A 16,670-nucleotide genomic window follows, 5' to 3' on the forward strand; every position below is an offset into this window, starting at 1 on the left:
CAAGTGGCTATTAGTGTACTTAATTATATAACTTGAAAACTCACAAAATTCTACTAAGTCTTTTTGTGTTAACATATAAGCACAACTTCTATTATCAATTGAGTACTTATTGCAGACATGGTTTAAGTGCTTTATATGATTCATCTCTTTAAATCTTCCAAGCAATACATTTGGGACAGTTAGATTTTACAGGCGCAGAAACAGGTTCAAAGGCAATTTGTCTGGATTTGAACCCAATCTGTCTGATTTCAAAACCATTCCTTTAGCCATTATACCATACTTCAAGGGATTACTTGGGATTAGAATGGGAACATAAAACAATAAACAGTGTTTGGGAGAAATGCCATATTTTATAAAGTAACCATGTGAGCTCGGTTGTGTTTATGAAAGAAAACACTATGATATGAATTACGAGGGCAAATCATGTGGCCATGATCTTAATGTGCTTACTGAATGTGACTAGCCCTGAAATATCTTCTTGCGATTGCAAAATAAATCAGGTTGAATTTGTTTTAATATAAACAAAGAAACTAGGGATAAAGCTGTGGCCAACGTATGACATTCCATCTACTTCTCAGAAACTTAGATTAGCCAAACAGAAAAAAGTTTAATATACACATTCATGGATATTTAACACACACTCAACTACTAGATGTGATTAAGCATCTTGATCACTTAAGATATCCTTTAACCTTATGCTTATGTGATTTAGGAACTGTTTTCACATTAGCAACAAAGAGGCCGTATATAATGTATGCCTCAAAATGTTTAAAATTAAACTCTCAGGAAGAAGTGAAAAGAGATAAATAAACCGCAGCCCCAGGAAATCAAAGCACAAATCTCAAATTGTCTCCATGTACTACCTCTTAATTGATCAATGAGGTAGTTGTTTCAAGCCATTCTTCCACTGGTTAATCCATAGCTGCTGGCACTAATTCAGAAAGCCTCTAATCCAAAGCTTTATGCACCAGTACCAGGCTGAAATTGATTCTATACACCATCTCCTGGTTGGGCTAAAGTTTGCTAAAAATGCTCTCGCTTACTTTGAAGAGATTGTATTAATGAGATTACCATTCCAAAGGGTCCTTGGGCATTTCCTCATAGCATTCTTTTCCTGCTTCTACCCAGAGTATATGCTTCTTATTATAATCATATAGACACAGAGTAATACTTTCAATAGGGAATAAGAGATTAATAGACACATAACAAAACCTTCGCCAGAAAAGCATAATAAGGAGTGATATATTTAATGGGACTATGAAATTAAGTTTTGGTTAATCTTAATGAATATAATTAAAAACTATTTATTTATCCCAAGTAATTTTTTGTCTAGAATTAAAGTGATTCCCAGGAAACAGAAAGGCTAATGGAATTTTTTTTTAACCTTCATAGGCATTGAGATATAAAAACAGATTGACTCTTCATCTTTTGATGGATAGCTTTCACCAAAACACGCAAAAACGTGATGATTTTGTCCTTTTAAAATAACCTTCCCCAGGCTCATTATCTTTCATTTGGTAAATTTGGTAGAAATTAACTAATGGCCCCATCCAGGTCCCAATGTAGGGCATGTGGGATTGTGAATACACCTGAGGCCTTGGCCAGTATACTTGGGGGATCAAATCACAATTTTGTCACTTAAAGTATGATCTTGCACAACTGACAATCTCTCTTCATATTAGTTTCCTCATTTGAAAAATGAGAGAAACAATATTTTATTTGAAGGACTATATTAAGGATTAGAAATAATACATGTTAGGGGAGCCTGGGTGGCTCAGTCAGTTAAGACTCTGACTTCAGCTCAGGTCATGATCTCATGGTTCATTGGTTCAAGGCCCCCATTGGGCTCTGTGCTGATAGCCTGGAGCCCACTTCAGATTATGTGTTTCCCTCTCTGACCCTCCCCTGCTTGTGCTCTGTCTCTCTCTCTCTCAAAAATGAATAAGCATTAAAAAAAATTTAAAAAATGGACATAATACATGTAAAAGTGCATGGCAGATAGGAGATGAATAGTATATAACAACTATAATGATTAACAATAATCAACCATAAACTCCATTCTTTAAAATATTTTCAATGTTAATTAGCATAAAAATAATTGCATATATTCTACCAAAAACTTTTTCAGTGAAGGGAGTTTAGGTGACTATATATATTGTCATGTGAATTGCTTACTTTTGGAAAATGAGAGAAATGGAAACTATTAATTTTAGTGAAAATTTGTCAACCAATGCTACTTGAAAACAACAACAAAAAAGCCAGAATCTTTTATTTTTTAAATGCTGGAAATGGGTACAAATTTCAGATCACTTTCAACTAGGCTGGATTTTGAATGTATTCTTGAAGGTGATGACATTTAAGCCACTTATTGAAATTTCCTATTGAAATTAATAGGAGGGGTGAGGAGGATAGTGCTATAGACAGAAGGAAGAACACTCTTAAGGCACCAAAATAGGAAAGCACAATATATTAACTGGGAACAGAGTATTTCAGTTTGGCTGAAGCATTGTCCCAGCCAAGGGACCTCAGACTTACTGAAAGCGATCCATGCCTACTTATATACATGTCAGATGTTGTTTATGGACAGAACAAATACCAGACACATGTACGTTGCATGCATGTATATTAGTTTTCTAGAGTTACTGTAACAAAATGCCATAAACTAGATGGCTTAAAACAACAGAAATTTATTCTTTCATAGTTGTGGAGTCTAGAGGTCCAAAATCAAGGTATCAACAGGGCCATGCTTTTTCTGAAGGTTCTAGAAAAGAATTTTTCCTTTCTCTGTCTGACTTACTTCACTTAGCATAATATCATCTAGGTCCATCCAGGTTGTCACAAATGGCAAGATTTCATTTTTTATGGTTGAGTAATATTCCATTGGATAGATAGATACCACATTTTCTTTATCCATTCATCTATTAATGGACACTTGGATTGCTTCCATATCTTGGCTTTGTAAATAATGTTGCAATAAACACAGAGATGCATGTATCTTTCTGAATTAGTGTTCATTTTCTTTAGGTAAGTACCCAGTAGTGGAATTACTAGATCATACGGTATTTCTATTTTCAATTTTTTGAAGAATCTCCATACTAATATCTTCCATATCAGAGAACGGCAAATATCATTTGATATTACTTATATGTGCAATCTATAAAATAAGACAAAGGAACAAACAAAAGCAACAGACTTAAATTCAGAGAACAAACTGGTGGTTGCCAGAGGGCAGGCAGATGTGGGAATGGGTGAAATAGGTGGAGGGGATTACGAGATTCAAATTTCCAGTTATAACATAAATAAGTCATGGAGATGAAAAGTACAGCATAAGGAATATAGTCAATACTATCGTAATAATGTTGTATGGTGACTACACTTATCATGGTAGCAGAGTAATGTAAAGAATGGTCAAATCACTATGTTGTACACCTGAACAAATATAACATAGTATATCAACTATACGTCAATTTTTTTTTTTTTTAATTTTTTTTTTCAACGTTTATTTATTTTTGGGACAGAGAGAGACAGAGCATGAACGGGGGAGGGGCAGAGAGAGAGGGAGACACAGAATCGGAAACAGGCTCCAGGCTCTGAGCCATCAGCCCAGAGCCTGACGCGGGGCTCGAACTCACGGACCGCGAGATCGTGACCTGGCTGAAGTCGGACGCTTAACCGACTGCGCCACCCAGGCGCCCCTACGTCAATTTTTTAAAAAGTCTTTTCTTGCCTCTTCCTAGCTTCTGGTGGTTGCTGGGAACCCTTACCTTTCCTAGGCTTAGAGCAGCATAACTTCAGTCTCTGCCTCTGTCTTCACATGGACTTCTTCCCTGTGTCTGTCTTCAAACCATCATCTTTCTGGGTGCCTGTTCAGCTGTGTATCACTTTCCCTTTTCTTTCTTTCTTTCTTTCTTTCTTTCTTTCTTTCTTTCTTTCTTTCTTTCTTTCTTTCTTTCTTTCCTTCTTTCTTTCTTTCTTTTCTTTCTTTTTTTTATGTTTATTTATTTATTTTGAGAGAGATTGCATGTACAAGCGCCCGGTGTAGGCACAGAGAGAGAGAATCTCAAGGGCGCTCCATGCTCTCAGTGCAGATCTCCACGGGGGGCTTGATCTCATGAATCATGAGATCATGACTTGAGCCGAAATCAAGAGTCAGACGCTTAACCGGCTGAGCCACCCAGGTGCCCGTCTTTCCCTTTTCTTATACCAGTCATATTTGGTTAAGGGCCTATGTAATTCAAGCATAACCTCAACTAAATTTGGGAGTATCTACATAGGTCTTACTTCCAAACAAGGTCACATTCCCAGGTACCAGAGACAGCACTTGAACATATTTTTGGGGGAACACAAATCAACCCACAACACAGTGTGTCTGTGTGTGTGTGTGTGTGTGTGTGTGTGTGTGTGTGTGTGTTTGCATTCAAATATATATACATGTTGTGGCTTTTAAAAAGTTAAAATTATGAACTGAAAATGGCTTTCCATTACTGTATTTTTTGCAATGGATATTAAAATAACAAATTTCTTGGGTAGGAATCTAGGAGTCTACAATTTTTTTTCATGATGAAAAGAGTCATAGTACTTACAAATGTTGAGAGCTGGGGTGGCTTGGTCGGTTGAGCGCCCGACTTCAGCTCAGGTCATGACCTCACATTCCAGGAGTTCGAGCCCTGCATCGGGCTCTGTGCTGACAGCTTAGAGCCTGGAGCCTGGTTCGGATTCTGTGTCTCCCTCTCTCTCTGCCCCTCTCCTGCTCATGCTCTGTCTCTCTCTGTCTCAAAAATAAATAAAAACATTAAAAAAAAATTTTTTAAAAGTTGAGAGCCATTGTTGTAGCTTTCCTGCCCAGAACAGAATGAGGTAAACTAGAAAGTAAGCTTAAGTATGGAGGGCCTTTGGTGCTAAGATAAGGACTCTAGGCTTCATTTTTTAGACTTTTTGACCAGAAGACATGGATGCATGTAGATGTTATTATAATTAACACATTAAGTAAATTAATAATCAATAATAAGTTAAAAATTCTGACCACACCAATCCATCCACAAAGTTGGAACTTTAGGACAATTACCATGTACAGGATGGATTGGAGAAGAGTGAGTGTGGAGACAAGGAGAGCAGGTATGAAGTGAGTAGGTTCTCACTGAGGATGAAAAGAATGAGATACATGCTGGGTATCTCGCCCAGGAAGAAGGGGCAGAGGTGTGACCAATCTGATGGTGAACATGCATGTGTGTGTGGTGCATTTGTATGTATGTTCAGGGGGATATTTTAGGGTATATATGTGTGCATTATGGTTGCATGATGTCTAGTTCTTTCAAAAATCAAGAGTGCCTATTATTTCTATACCACTTATCTGATACATTTAATGTATTGACATGCTGATTAAATGGAAAATTTGAAATCATTCATTTCTACTAGTCTACTTTCTTACACGCAGTAGGCCCTCAAATATTTGTTGGCTGGTAAGCATCAACATTTTAGCCATTCCAAATCTGTGTAAAATTCGTTAACAAGTATTGAATTTCTATTTTGCATCTGTGTTTTCTGCTCAGGAAAAAAAGTTGGGGTGAGAAACGTAGAACTAACTAGTTGGAGGAAAGTGAAATTAAAATTTCGTGAAGAAATTATAAAAAGGCACCTAGCTAGTCTAAATGATTTCAAGTTCCCAAGGCAGGACAAATTATATACATTGATCCTGAAAGAATCTGAAAACTAGATCCTGTTTAACAACTCTCAGTGGTCTTTGAGGAGTCATAGAGAAGTGCTGGAGAATTAAAGTGTCAAAGGAGAGAAGGAGGAGATAAATTCTTGAAAAATCATAGCAGGTAGCTTAATATTACCTGCAGGTGAGATTACAGAATGGTTCGTTCATTGGACAAAGAAGCAGTAAGTCTTGTCATCACATTAAACACGTTTTCTTGTTTACGTTGTGGTTAGCTTGTTATGTCGGAAACACTGATAATAATTCACACCTCTCTATAGTTTTTACTTTAATTTCACCCAGGCACAGAGACAGTGTCTCCGGACTTCAAATAGCCACTTGTCAAGTTCCCTTATGATATTCTTCTGCACAAGTTAGACAAATATAGGCTAGTTGTTAGTACAGGATGGTAGCTGTTTAATAGTTGAAGTGTTTATAAACAACTTAAATCAGGGATTTCCAAACATCTTGGTTATGACTTACAGTAAAAGATATTTTACATGTAAGCATACATGTATATACATATGTATAATGTATGTATATATATATATATATATATATATATATATATATATTTAAAATAATAGATGCACTTGATATTTTCCACTCTGTTTTCTATTCTATTTCATTAAACTGCTGGTTGCAACCTACTGAATCTATTTCAAGGCTCACTAATGGGTTGAGGCTTACAGTTTGAAAACTGCGAATTGATTTCAATCAGAATGTTTCTAGTGACTATAGAGCTGTTTTTATCCTGTTTAATCAAATATTTGGATGAAGATATAGAAGTGTTGTGTTCAAGTTTGCAGATAATATAAAAGGAAGAAGACCATTTTTTGTATGATATAAATAGGATTAAGAAATTCCCAGCAAATTAAATTTAAATGGAAAATTAAATAAAAAATTGAATAAAATAAAAAAGGAATTAAATTAAATTTAAATATATATGTAAAATCCTGTACTCTATATTTCAAAGTGGGGGGGGTTGTGTTACTGCTTAGCAGCAGCATGTCTAGAAACAAAACAAAACAATAACAGCAAAATAAAAAGCCTTGGTGTTCAGTTGATAAGAATTTTAACATGAGAGGGGAATGGAACCAAAATTATTATATGCCAAACATCAATCATTAGTGTCATGTTGCTGTCAAACCCAGAATGAAACCAAACTAAACCGATATGGGGCTACATTAACATGAGTTGTATTTCTAAAGGTTGAGGTTCAGGTGAGAGTTATTCTCTGGGGGCTCTTGGGTGGCTTAGTGGGTTTAGTGTCTGCCTCTTGATTTTGGCTCAGGTCCCGATCTCACGGTGAGATCTAGCCCCTCCTAGGGTTCTGCAATGATAGCACTGAGCCTGCTTGGGATTCCCTCTCTCTCCCTTGCTTGTGCACGCGCGCGCGCACACACACACACACACACACACACACACACACTTTTTCTCTCTCTCTCTCTCTCTCTCTCCCTGTCTTTCAAAATAAATAAATAAACTTAAAAAAAAAAAAAGAGTTATTCCCTGTCTAAACTTGGTCTAAACCTACTGGTCTAAACCTGCCTACCTGAACACTACACTTTTCAGATAAAATTTAGAGGAAAGCTAGAAACCTGTTCTTTAAAGAACAGGTCAAGGGAAATGGGACTATTTAGCCAGGAGAATTGCTGTTTTCACTCATTTATTTTTGAACACTTTTATTGAATGTAAATTACAAGCCAGCCATGTTAGGTGCTGAAAACGCAAAAATAACTACAACAATGTGTTTTCCCACAGCCAATGAACGAAAACATTATTTATTGACACTTGCTACTACATTAGTACTTCAAACGTATTAACTTCTTTCATCTTTTAATCCTATGAATCTCTAATTTGGATTTGATAAACTATGGCTTTGAAGAGAAGTCATTTACCAAAGACTATGCAGATAGTGGCTGAGGGAACTGGAATCCAAACCCAGGTTCTATTGCCCCCGGAGCATGTGTTCTCAACCACTATGCAATATCACTTCTTGATATGTCATCTGTAACACTATATCCCTATATCGTACACCTGAAATTAATCTAACACTGCATGTTAATTATACTGGAATTAAAATTTTTAAAATTCCTTCTTAAAACTCAGATTCATGGGCTTCTTTTCTTTGAAAAATCATCCTTTGGAAGCAGGGGTATGCATCTATTAAAAATGTGTACAAAATTAATATTCACCACAAAATATTGTTTAATCTGGGGACTTAAAAAATGAATATTTTAGGTAGCTTCTATGTCAAAATATTGTTAGTTAATGTAAACACTAAGTTATTTGTACATTTGCAGGGACATAGGCTCTGTAGGCTAAAAGGAAACAAACCTGCTGTCTTTTCTAAACTTTATGCTTTTGGGGATACTATTGAAAACATAAAACTGTGCAATTATAAAGACCTGTGTGTGGTTATAATTGGTTTTACATGTGTTTATAGGTCATTCAACACATATTGTGTCTGTATACTAAGGGTACAAGGACATATTTACTATATGCTGGCTGTTGAGTTCAAGTAATTTCATTGAATTCTTACTTCCCTATGGGATAGATATTCTTATCCCTGTTAGTGAATGAGGAGACTTAGCTCAATAAATTGAGTAGGCTGAACAGGTAGTAAGTTGTGAGAAAGCTGCACTTTCCACAGTACCATACTGCCTTCAAGAAGCTGACAGCATACTGGAGAACATTTTTTTAATAGGTAAGCTTTTTAAAATATCTCTGATATTGGTACGTGTATGACAGTATCAGAGTTTTCCTACTTTGAGAAAGTGACATCCTTTTTACCCACTCCCTATCTCCACTAAAGGAAAATGAACACATACAAATGGAACGAATAAGAAAAACAAAACCAAAGCACACACCCATACTGCTTAAGAAGCAATACAGAGAAAATTAAAGTGAAAATATCAACATGATGTTAAGCTATTCATTTGGAAAGGAAATAGAAAGTTCAGGTTGTCACTGTCTCTCAAAGCACTCATGCAAGAAGTCTAAAAATAGGAAGAGGTAGAACCTGCTGCCATATTTTCACACACGGCGGGGTGAAAAAAAGCCAGTGAGATGATCTTTCAGTCTGGATTTACATAGTTAAGATACATCATTTTAGATTTACAAATGAAAATAGCACTTGCAAAAGTAGACAGCACTAAAAATGTTTTAGGTGGTTATATATGTCACAGGATTTTTAAATTATAGCATATCTAACTCATACTATTAAAAGTTATCGGTTTTGTAAGTTTTTCATAAAGTTCCAATCGTTTTAGCATTTTATAATTCAATTGTCATGTAATATAAATGGACGTACCAATTACCACTTCTTTCAAAAGGGATTTTTTTGCTTGATGATTTAATCAATTCAGTGCAAGTTTAAACAAATTCACACACAACTAAAAACTAATCCTAAGGGCCGGTTTTGAGGAGCTGTGTTATACACAACCTATAGTACTTTAGAATTTTACCATGTTCCAATATCCTGAGAGTTAACTTGACTAGCTGTTCCGATTAAATGTAATAAAAAATCGGATTATGATAGATTTGTATATTGACTCTTCTTATTTGAGATAACAATTGGAATGACTTGTATATACCTCAAGATACCGAATATTTCTGGTGGCTTTATTGAAAAGGGCATACTTCATGAAATATTAAAGAAAATTACATCCTTCATTTCAAAGAAGAAAACAGCAGTCATGCCTACTTAGTTTTAATTCAATAGTAGCAGCAAGATTACCATATACATTTTAATTTTCTTAAACTGACAGTAATATTTTTGTTTTTATATTTGTGCAGATACAGTAATCTACTTTTTTCACAGATTAAAGCTGGCCGTGAGGATTCCCTACGTTTTTAGATCATTTCAAAAACCTCTGAACTGTACACGACTAAGAAAAAGGGAAGTATCATTAGCTGGCATCGTACCTGAAGACTGCAAGGGATTTTTAAAATGTGGGGTTTGTAGTTCGCAGCAAACTACCCTTAGTGTCACACAGTGCAGCCTTTTCAGGCTGGTAGGCGAGTTCAAGAGCTGTTTGTTGTTGGGAGCTCCATCCAGAGCGGATCACTGTTTGACAAGTTCTATTTTAAGTCGTTCCTGTGTGTGCAGGTGTCAGCCTCTTTCATGGCTGTAGAGAAAGAACCATTACACTCCATCCGTATCCTTCCCCGACAATGCAAGATCTTTCCCCACCGTGCGTTTGTTTCTGCTTTGCCAGCCACTTTTTATTAAGGAAATTCGGGGGTGGGGGGTGGTGGGGGGAGGCGGGAAATACTGCGAGGAAGGGCGAAGAGGGGCAGAAAGAGGTCGTCTGCCACTCCCCTACCTTACGAGGCACGTGGCACTGGCAGTGACAGCTGCTGGATGCAATGATGAAGGCGAAGATGATGAACCTCCTCTTAGCAAGAGGATATTGAGGGAAGGAGGAGGAGGCAGCGGAGGCAAGACACACACTCCCTGTGTCCTTCCTCACCCGGAGAATCCACCCTCAAGGGAAAAAGTACGCGGAAGCCACTCTCCGCCCCGCCTCTACCAGCTCGCCCCGGGGTCTGGCAGCGGTCCCCATGCACCTGCTCACCTGTCTATCCGTTCAGGGTGGTTGGGGGAGGAACGAGGGGTGGCGGGGTGGGTGGGTGGGAAGAGAAGGAGGGCAGGGCAAAAGAGGGGGTGCTCCGAGGGCTCCGCCCCCGGAGGCTCTGCGCAGGCGCAGTGGCCGCTACCGCAGGCAGGGGGCGGCAACATGGCGGAGTGAGCGGCGGCGTCGGGGCTTCACAACAACAGTGGCGCCCGTAGCGGCGGCAGCGGAGCGTCAGTAGCGTCGGCCACAGCCTGAGCTTCCGCACCGGCCAGCGTGCTGGCCAGCCGCTCGCGCCCCGGAGCATCTCGGAGCGGCGGCCGCATCTCCGCGGGGGGCGGGCCGGGCCGGACGGACCGGGAGGGGGAGAGAGAGGAGGCAGCGGCAGCGGCAGCGGCGGCGGCAGCCGCGGTCCAGCTGCTGGGCGGGCACTGCCGCTCGCCGGGCAGCGGTTAGCGGCGCAGCCACCGCCGGGAATAAGCCTGGGAATAACCCGCCGCCTCCGCCGGGGAGGGCGCCGGAGCGGGCCGGGCGGACGCGCAGGCGGGAGCGGGCCCGGCGCCGCGGCGCTGGTGGATGCTGGGGCTCCGAGGCGACGGCCGGGGGGCGGGGGCCGAGGCAGGTATAACGGTACCGGCGGAGGCAGCGCCTCTGCTCTTCCCTTCTCCCCAGGAGGGGGGCAAATGGCGAGCGAGAAGCCGGGCCCGGGCCCGGGGCTCGAGCCTCAGCCCGTGGGGCTCATCGCCGTCGGGGCCGGAGGCGGAGGCGGCGGGGGCGGCGGCGGCGGCGGGGGCAGCGGGATGGGGGAGCTGAGGGGGGCGTCCGGCTCCGGCTCGGTGGTGCTGCCCGCGGGGATGATTAACCCTTCCGTGCCGATCCGCAACATCCGGATGAAATTCGCAGTGTTGATTGGACTCATACAGGTCGGAGAGGTCAGCAACAGGGACATCGTGGAGACGGTGCTCAACCTGGTAAGGGAAAAGGCGTGCTCTCCATCTGCCTCCCAGCCCCCATAGCCTCCCCCCCCCCCCCCAGCCTCGCGCTCCCACACCTCCACCCATGGGGTCGCACACGCAGCGCGTCCCTGGGAGCACCGATCGTCGGGCGGGTATTGCCCAGCGGGTGACCTGCTTGCGCGCAGCCGTAGCCACGCCACCTCCCCGCTCTCCTCTGGTCCTCTCCTGCCACCTGAGTGCGGTGCCCAAGTTAACACCGCTTACCATCACTTCTTCTATGAGTAGAAATCATTCCTTGTGCAGGGTTTGGGTCGACTTGAGAGTTCAGTTAGGGGGAGAGGAGACCTCCCTGTTCTCCGGGGTTCTTTTTTCTACACTCTTAATTGTCCGTGGTGTCGCTCTCCGAGGATGAAAGCCTTGCCCCTAGAGCCTAATTTCCCCCGTGCTACTGAAATGTGAGAAGCGCATTAGCTCTAACTTGAGCAGCTGGGCTGTGATGTTTTCGAATGAGGGAAATGATGCAGTTTTGCATCTGCCTTTAAATATATATAGAGATTATGATGGAGAGTGTTGTAGCAGCATCTACCCCCCCCCCCCGCGCCCCATCTCTTTTTAGGCAGCCTTCTTTCTTTGTAATATTGCCCTGAATATGCTGACCTGTTAGTCATGTGTGTGTGTGTGTGTGTGTGTGTGTGTGTGCGCGCGCACAAGGTGTTAAAATGTGAGGGCACCAAATCATACAGGTTGGTTTCTATGGTTGCCTTCCGAGAGCGTGGCATGTGGATAAAGACCAAAGGAAAGGTGTTGGTTTGTTTCATGATAAGAAAGAGTTACTGCAGAACTGTGTATGACTTAATGTTTTGCGCTATCTACGGAGAGCCTACGAAGCGTTCAAGATGTCAGGGGAAGAAATGGGAAGAAATAAAGAGAGGAGAATCATAAATTGCAGATAATTAAAGAGTAGTTCATTTTTAATGTTTTGCAAATGCAGTTTTTGCTGCAGCAAAGCTTTTAAAAACAGTTTCCTCTGCAATATCTAGTCTTTGACACACGTAAGGTAGGATTTTGGAAGACAAGGCTTAAATCGAGCGATCAGTTGACTATTGTATTTGGTGTGGAGTCACAGGAATATAAAAATATGCTTGCAGTGGGTTTTTATAACACCCATGCAGTCTGATTTTTTAGCCAAGCAATTATTTTTATTTGATCTATTGGAAAACTGAAAGAAAGCTGCAGCACTGGTGCCCTGAGACATGGATTAATGTCTGTGGTTTATGAACCTCTTAAATTCACAGAAAAGTTGAAGTGTTTTTTTTTCCTTTCTTTTCTTTTTTTTTTTTTTTTGCTAGTACATCAAATCAAAGATAGGAGAATATGTCTTTGTTACATTTATTACTGTTTAAATAGAATACACCGCTTTCTACTTCTGTGTACCTTCAAATAAATCACCACAAAAGTCAATGTAAGTTTGGGGAAATGTCACCACGTTGATATAACCAAATTCTTTTCAAAACAGTAATAGAAATATTGTTTCTTGGGAGTTTTAATTTTAACTAGCTGCGAATAGGAGGTCAGTAACTTGCCTTTTCTTAAAACAAGATGAAATCTCAAAACATGTTAGAATGTTAGCAGGTATTGTATTTTTAAAAATTTGAAAGAACACATTTAAATCCCCCCCCCCCCCGTTTTCACCTAATCAGTATCATTTTTATTTAGATTATGTGGTTTTGGGTTATTTTAATAAGTATTTCTATGCTTAATACATTTTGACATGGTAAGAGGCAATAGAGCTCTCACAAGCTGGAAACTGATTGGAATGTGTAACCAGTTCAGACTCTGCAGCAGTAATGATGTATGCCAGATCAGTTCTTAACAGATGGGGTTCTATAGATATACAGTAGGTTAAGAAAGGAAGTGAAGCACTTCTTTTGAGATAAAAAAGAAATTTAACTCTTGTACAGTGCAGTGAAAATCTGGCGTGAAGTTTCAGTGTGCAAACATTATGTTAGAAATTAACTTTACTGTTAAGCTTGATTAGAGTAATCAGAAATAAGGTAATACTGAAATGTTATGTCCCCAAATCCACATAAGACCTTGTAACTGCATTGATCTTGGCATAAAAAAGGTTAGGTTTAAAATTTCCTTGTACATATTTAAAGAATGCAAGAAGTCCTTAAATGGAAACTTCTGGGGAAAGGATGAAAGACAAAAGGAGTTATTTACTATTAAGTTGTTAATTATATTGATTGTGGAATTCAGATTGGTTACTTGAAGGGTAATATTTCCTGAACTGTAAGTTTAGGGCTTTATCTTTCTAATATACTCATAATGAAAATGTCATGTGAAAATTTAAGCTGGTTCTGAAAATAATTTGGAATCATAGGCAGTTAAAAAATAATTATCAAAACTTAATTCTATTAGTCAGTAAAATCCATGTGGAGCATTCAATGACTAGTTAGAAGGTGGGCGCTTGTAATATTATCTCTAAAATGAGTTTTTAAAATTTCCAATCTTAATTTAAAACATTAAATAAAAAAATTAGGTGGAAATAGTGAAACCTCTATCACAGTGCCCTTTATGACAGAAAAGAAGGGAGGGGAACTAATGAAACTTCAAAACAAAACAGTTTCTACCTTAAACAGTCTCAGTCACCTTTGCCAAAATATTTTTCTTTCTATTTTTCCTGTACATACATTTCTTATCTGTAGATAGTATGAGAATACTAATACTTGGTTTTCAGGTACTATTTCTCTCTCTCCTTCCCCAAAGAATTAAAAGTTTTGCTGAGTAAAGTTTAAGCATGCAGTGATATATAGGACTTCTACACAGCCATGGTTGTACTTTTTCTGCTTTTGTTTGCCAAAGGTAGAGCTGCTTCCATTACTGAAATGGATTGTGAGTTTGTTGAAGAATCACCAATGTAATGAGAAATAAAATGAGTAATTTCTATTGTAGAGGAATGTATTTTGTATAATGATACTGTTAACTTAAAACATTAATATATAGCAGTCCATATTTGTATTTATAGCATTAGGAAGATGAGTAAATTAATTCATAAATAATGTTACAATGAGAATATATTGTCAAGGATTTTGTAATGTAGCTTTATCTGTGAAAGAAGATGATCATCAACAAACTTTGGATTTAGGAAGAATTATTTAATGTGGCAGTATAAGAGAGTCTAACTATAGATAAGGAAGGAATTTGGTTGTCTGTTGCAGTTACAAAACAGGCATACTGCTTAGTCCAATGCTTCCTTTGTAAACATCCTTAACATGTGTTTATATAAGGTTTTTCTTTCCTTGAAGTAAATGCTATGTAAATATTATGTGTTCTTTGTTTATAATATGAAAGTTTCTTTTAATCAAAGATTTTAATGTAAACATAGTTTTAGAAAAGATAAAATAGAGGACTGACATTTACTTAATGGAAGAATTCACAACAGGGTTTTTTGAATAGCTGTCTTAGGTAGTATAATTGTATAGCATTTAATTTGTAAATTTTTTTTTTCACAAATTACAGTGCAATATCAGTGTATCTTTACTTGTAGAAAATAATTCCTCAAATAATTTTATTTTTTTACATGTAAATAGCATATTGTATTGAAAGCAGTACTGGATACTTGGAGGGGATTTTGCGTATGGATCATAGTATTTTAGTTAAAAGGGAATTTTTACGTTATTCTCTTGTACTTGCATGTGACAGTAACTTTCTTAGAGGTTTTTCATTTGTAGCTTGATAATCAGAATCATTTTCACTTTAAAGATACTTAGAATTTCACAAACGAAAGGTATGTTCTGCATTTGAACCAAATTTATTTAAAAAATGTGTAGTTGCGTCTTAGAATCATGGAAGTCCTTAATATTAACAAAACCACATTTACTTGTATTAAAAGGGATTTTTTTGCATTTTAATTTATGTTGACATGTAAGCTTTTTCATATTAACTTGAATTATATTTTATTTTTGCTATTGGGTATTGAAAGTTAAATTAAGAATGCATTGGTAACATTGGAATTTGCCATTTCTAGAGTTCTGAGATTTTCCACAGAAAGATTAATTTAGCCATGTAATGACACTAAAGCAGTCTTGATGAGCACTGAGAAATGTATAGAATTGTTGAATCATTATATTGAACACTTAAAACTAATGTAACACTGTATGTTAATTATTCTTGAATAAAAAACAAGACCTTAAACAGCAAATACTTTATAGCCAGGTTATGATCAAGGTATATTAATTTTAAATAAGTATTTTGTATATTGCTAGTCAGTTTTTGGCAAATACTGTGCTGTTAAATAAATAAATGTATCTCAAAGTTTTCTTTCTACTATGGTTTCTCCAAACACAGTGTACAGAGATGCTTTGGTCCTAGCAGACTCAACCCCCATTTTGGATCACAGATGTGCTGTATCATAAATTTCAGTCATTCACATTTTTGAATATTTACTTTAAATACTGGTTTGCATCAGTTTCATAGGTTTCTTATTTTTTGACTCTACTGTGCATATTTTATGCATCGTCAGCATATAAGTATCCCCTGCTTTCCAAAAGTTGGTGTTGTGCCCCTTCACTTTTATGAAAGACCTGTATTAGTACTGTTTTTGTTAACCAAAAGAAATCCGAAGAGGATTTTTGCTTTTACAAAAAAAAGCTGTTGCTGTATTAGTAATAGGTCGTTTGTGAAAGTGAAGTAGCCTATTGCCAACTTTTGGAGAGTGGGGGATACTCTTTACCTTATGCTATTTCGACTTATGAAAAGTTTCATGGGAACACTCTACTTTTGGATAGTGGCAAACCTGTGTCTCCTTTTACAGAGATATACCTATCATCTCTAGTGTTGTTATTTATATGTGTTTCCCCTCTTCTGCTGTGAACCCCAAGAGGGCAGGTCCCCGACTCAAATGATGGTTACGATTTTTGACTTTACAATGGTGTAAATGTGATACTCACTAGAAACCATACTTAGACTTTTGATCTTTTCCTGGGACTGTGATATGCAATATGATCCTCTCTCATGATGTTGGGCAGCAAGTCACATCCCCCAGTTATCCACTGGGTCATGAGGGTGAACAACTGATACGCTGACCACCATTATGTACCCATACAACTATTTTGTTTTTCTGTACTTTGAGTACAGTGTTCAGTAAATTTCAGGAGATTTTCAACACTTTATTATAGAAATAGGCTTTGTGTTAAATGATCTACCCACCTGTAGGCTAATAGAAGTGTTCCGAGCATGTTTAAGGTAGATTAGGCCAAGCAATGATGTTTGGATGTTAGGTGTAGTAAATGCATTATTGGCTTTTGAAATTTTCAAACTTAACGTTGGGTTTATCTGGATATAACATCCTTGTAAGTTGGAGATATGAATTTATCTTTTATATTTTTGGCTCTTGGGTAAGTTAAGTGCATTTTGAGTAGGCAAGACACCATT

General features: G+C 38.5%; 1 protein-coding gene across 10 annotated transcripts in view; it reads left to right on the plus strand.

Moving 5' to 3' along the window:
* The first annotated feature begins 10,841 nt into the window (after positions 1-10,841).
* NBEA (neurobeachin) overlaps positions 10,842-16,670 on the plus strand; it is a 689,522-nt gene continuing 683,693 nt past the window's right edge. For all 10 annotated transcript variants that reach the window (XM_045473789.1, XM_045473805.1, XM_045473824.1 and 7 more), the window contains exon 1: positions 10,842-11,249. In XM_045473789.1, coding sequence (XP_045329745.1) covers positions 10,962-11,249 — 288 coding nt within the window. In that variant the 5' untranslated portion in view covers positions 10,842-10,961. The remainder of the gene's footprint in view (positions 11,250-16,670) is intronic.

This window comes from Leopardus geoffroyi, chromosome A1 (genome assembly GCF_018350155.1).
Source record: "Leopardus geoffroyi isolate Oge1 chromosome A1, O.geoffroyi_Oge1_pat1.0, whole genome shotgun sequence".
NCBI lineage: Eukaryota > Metazoa > Chordata > Mammalia > Carnivora > Felidae > Leopardus > Leopardus geoffroyi.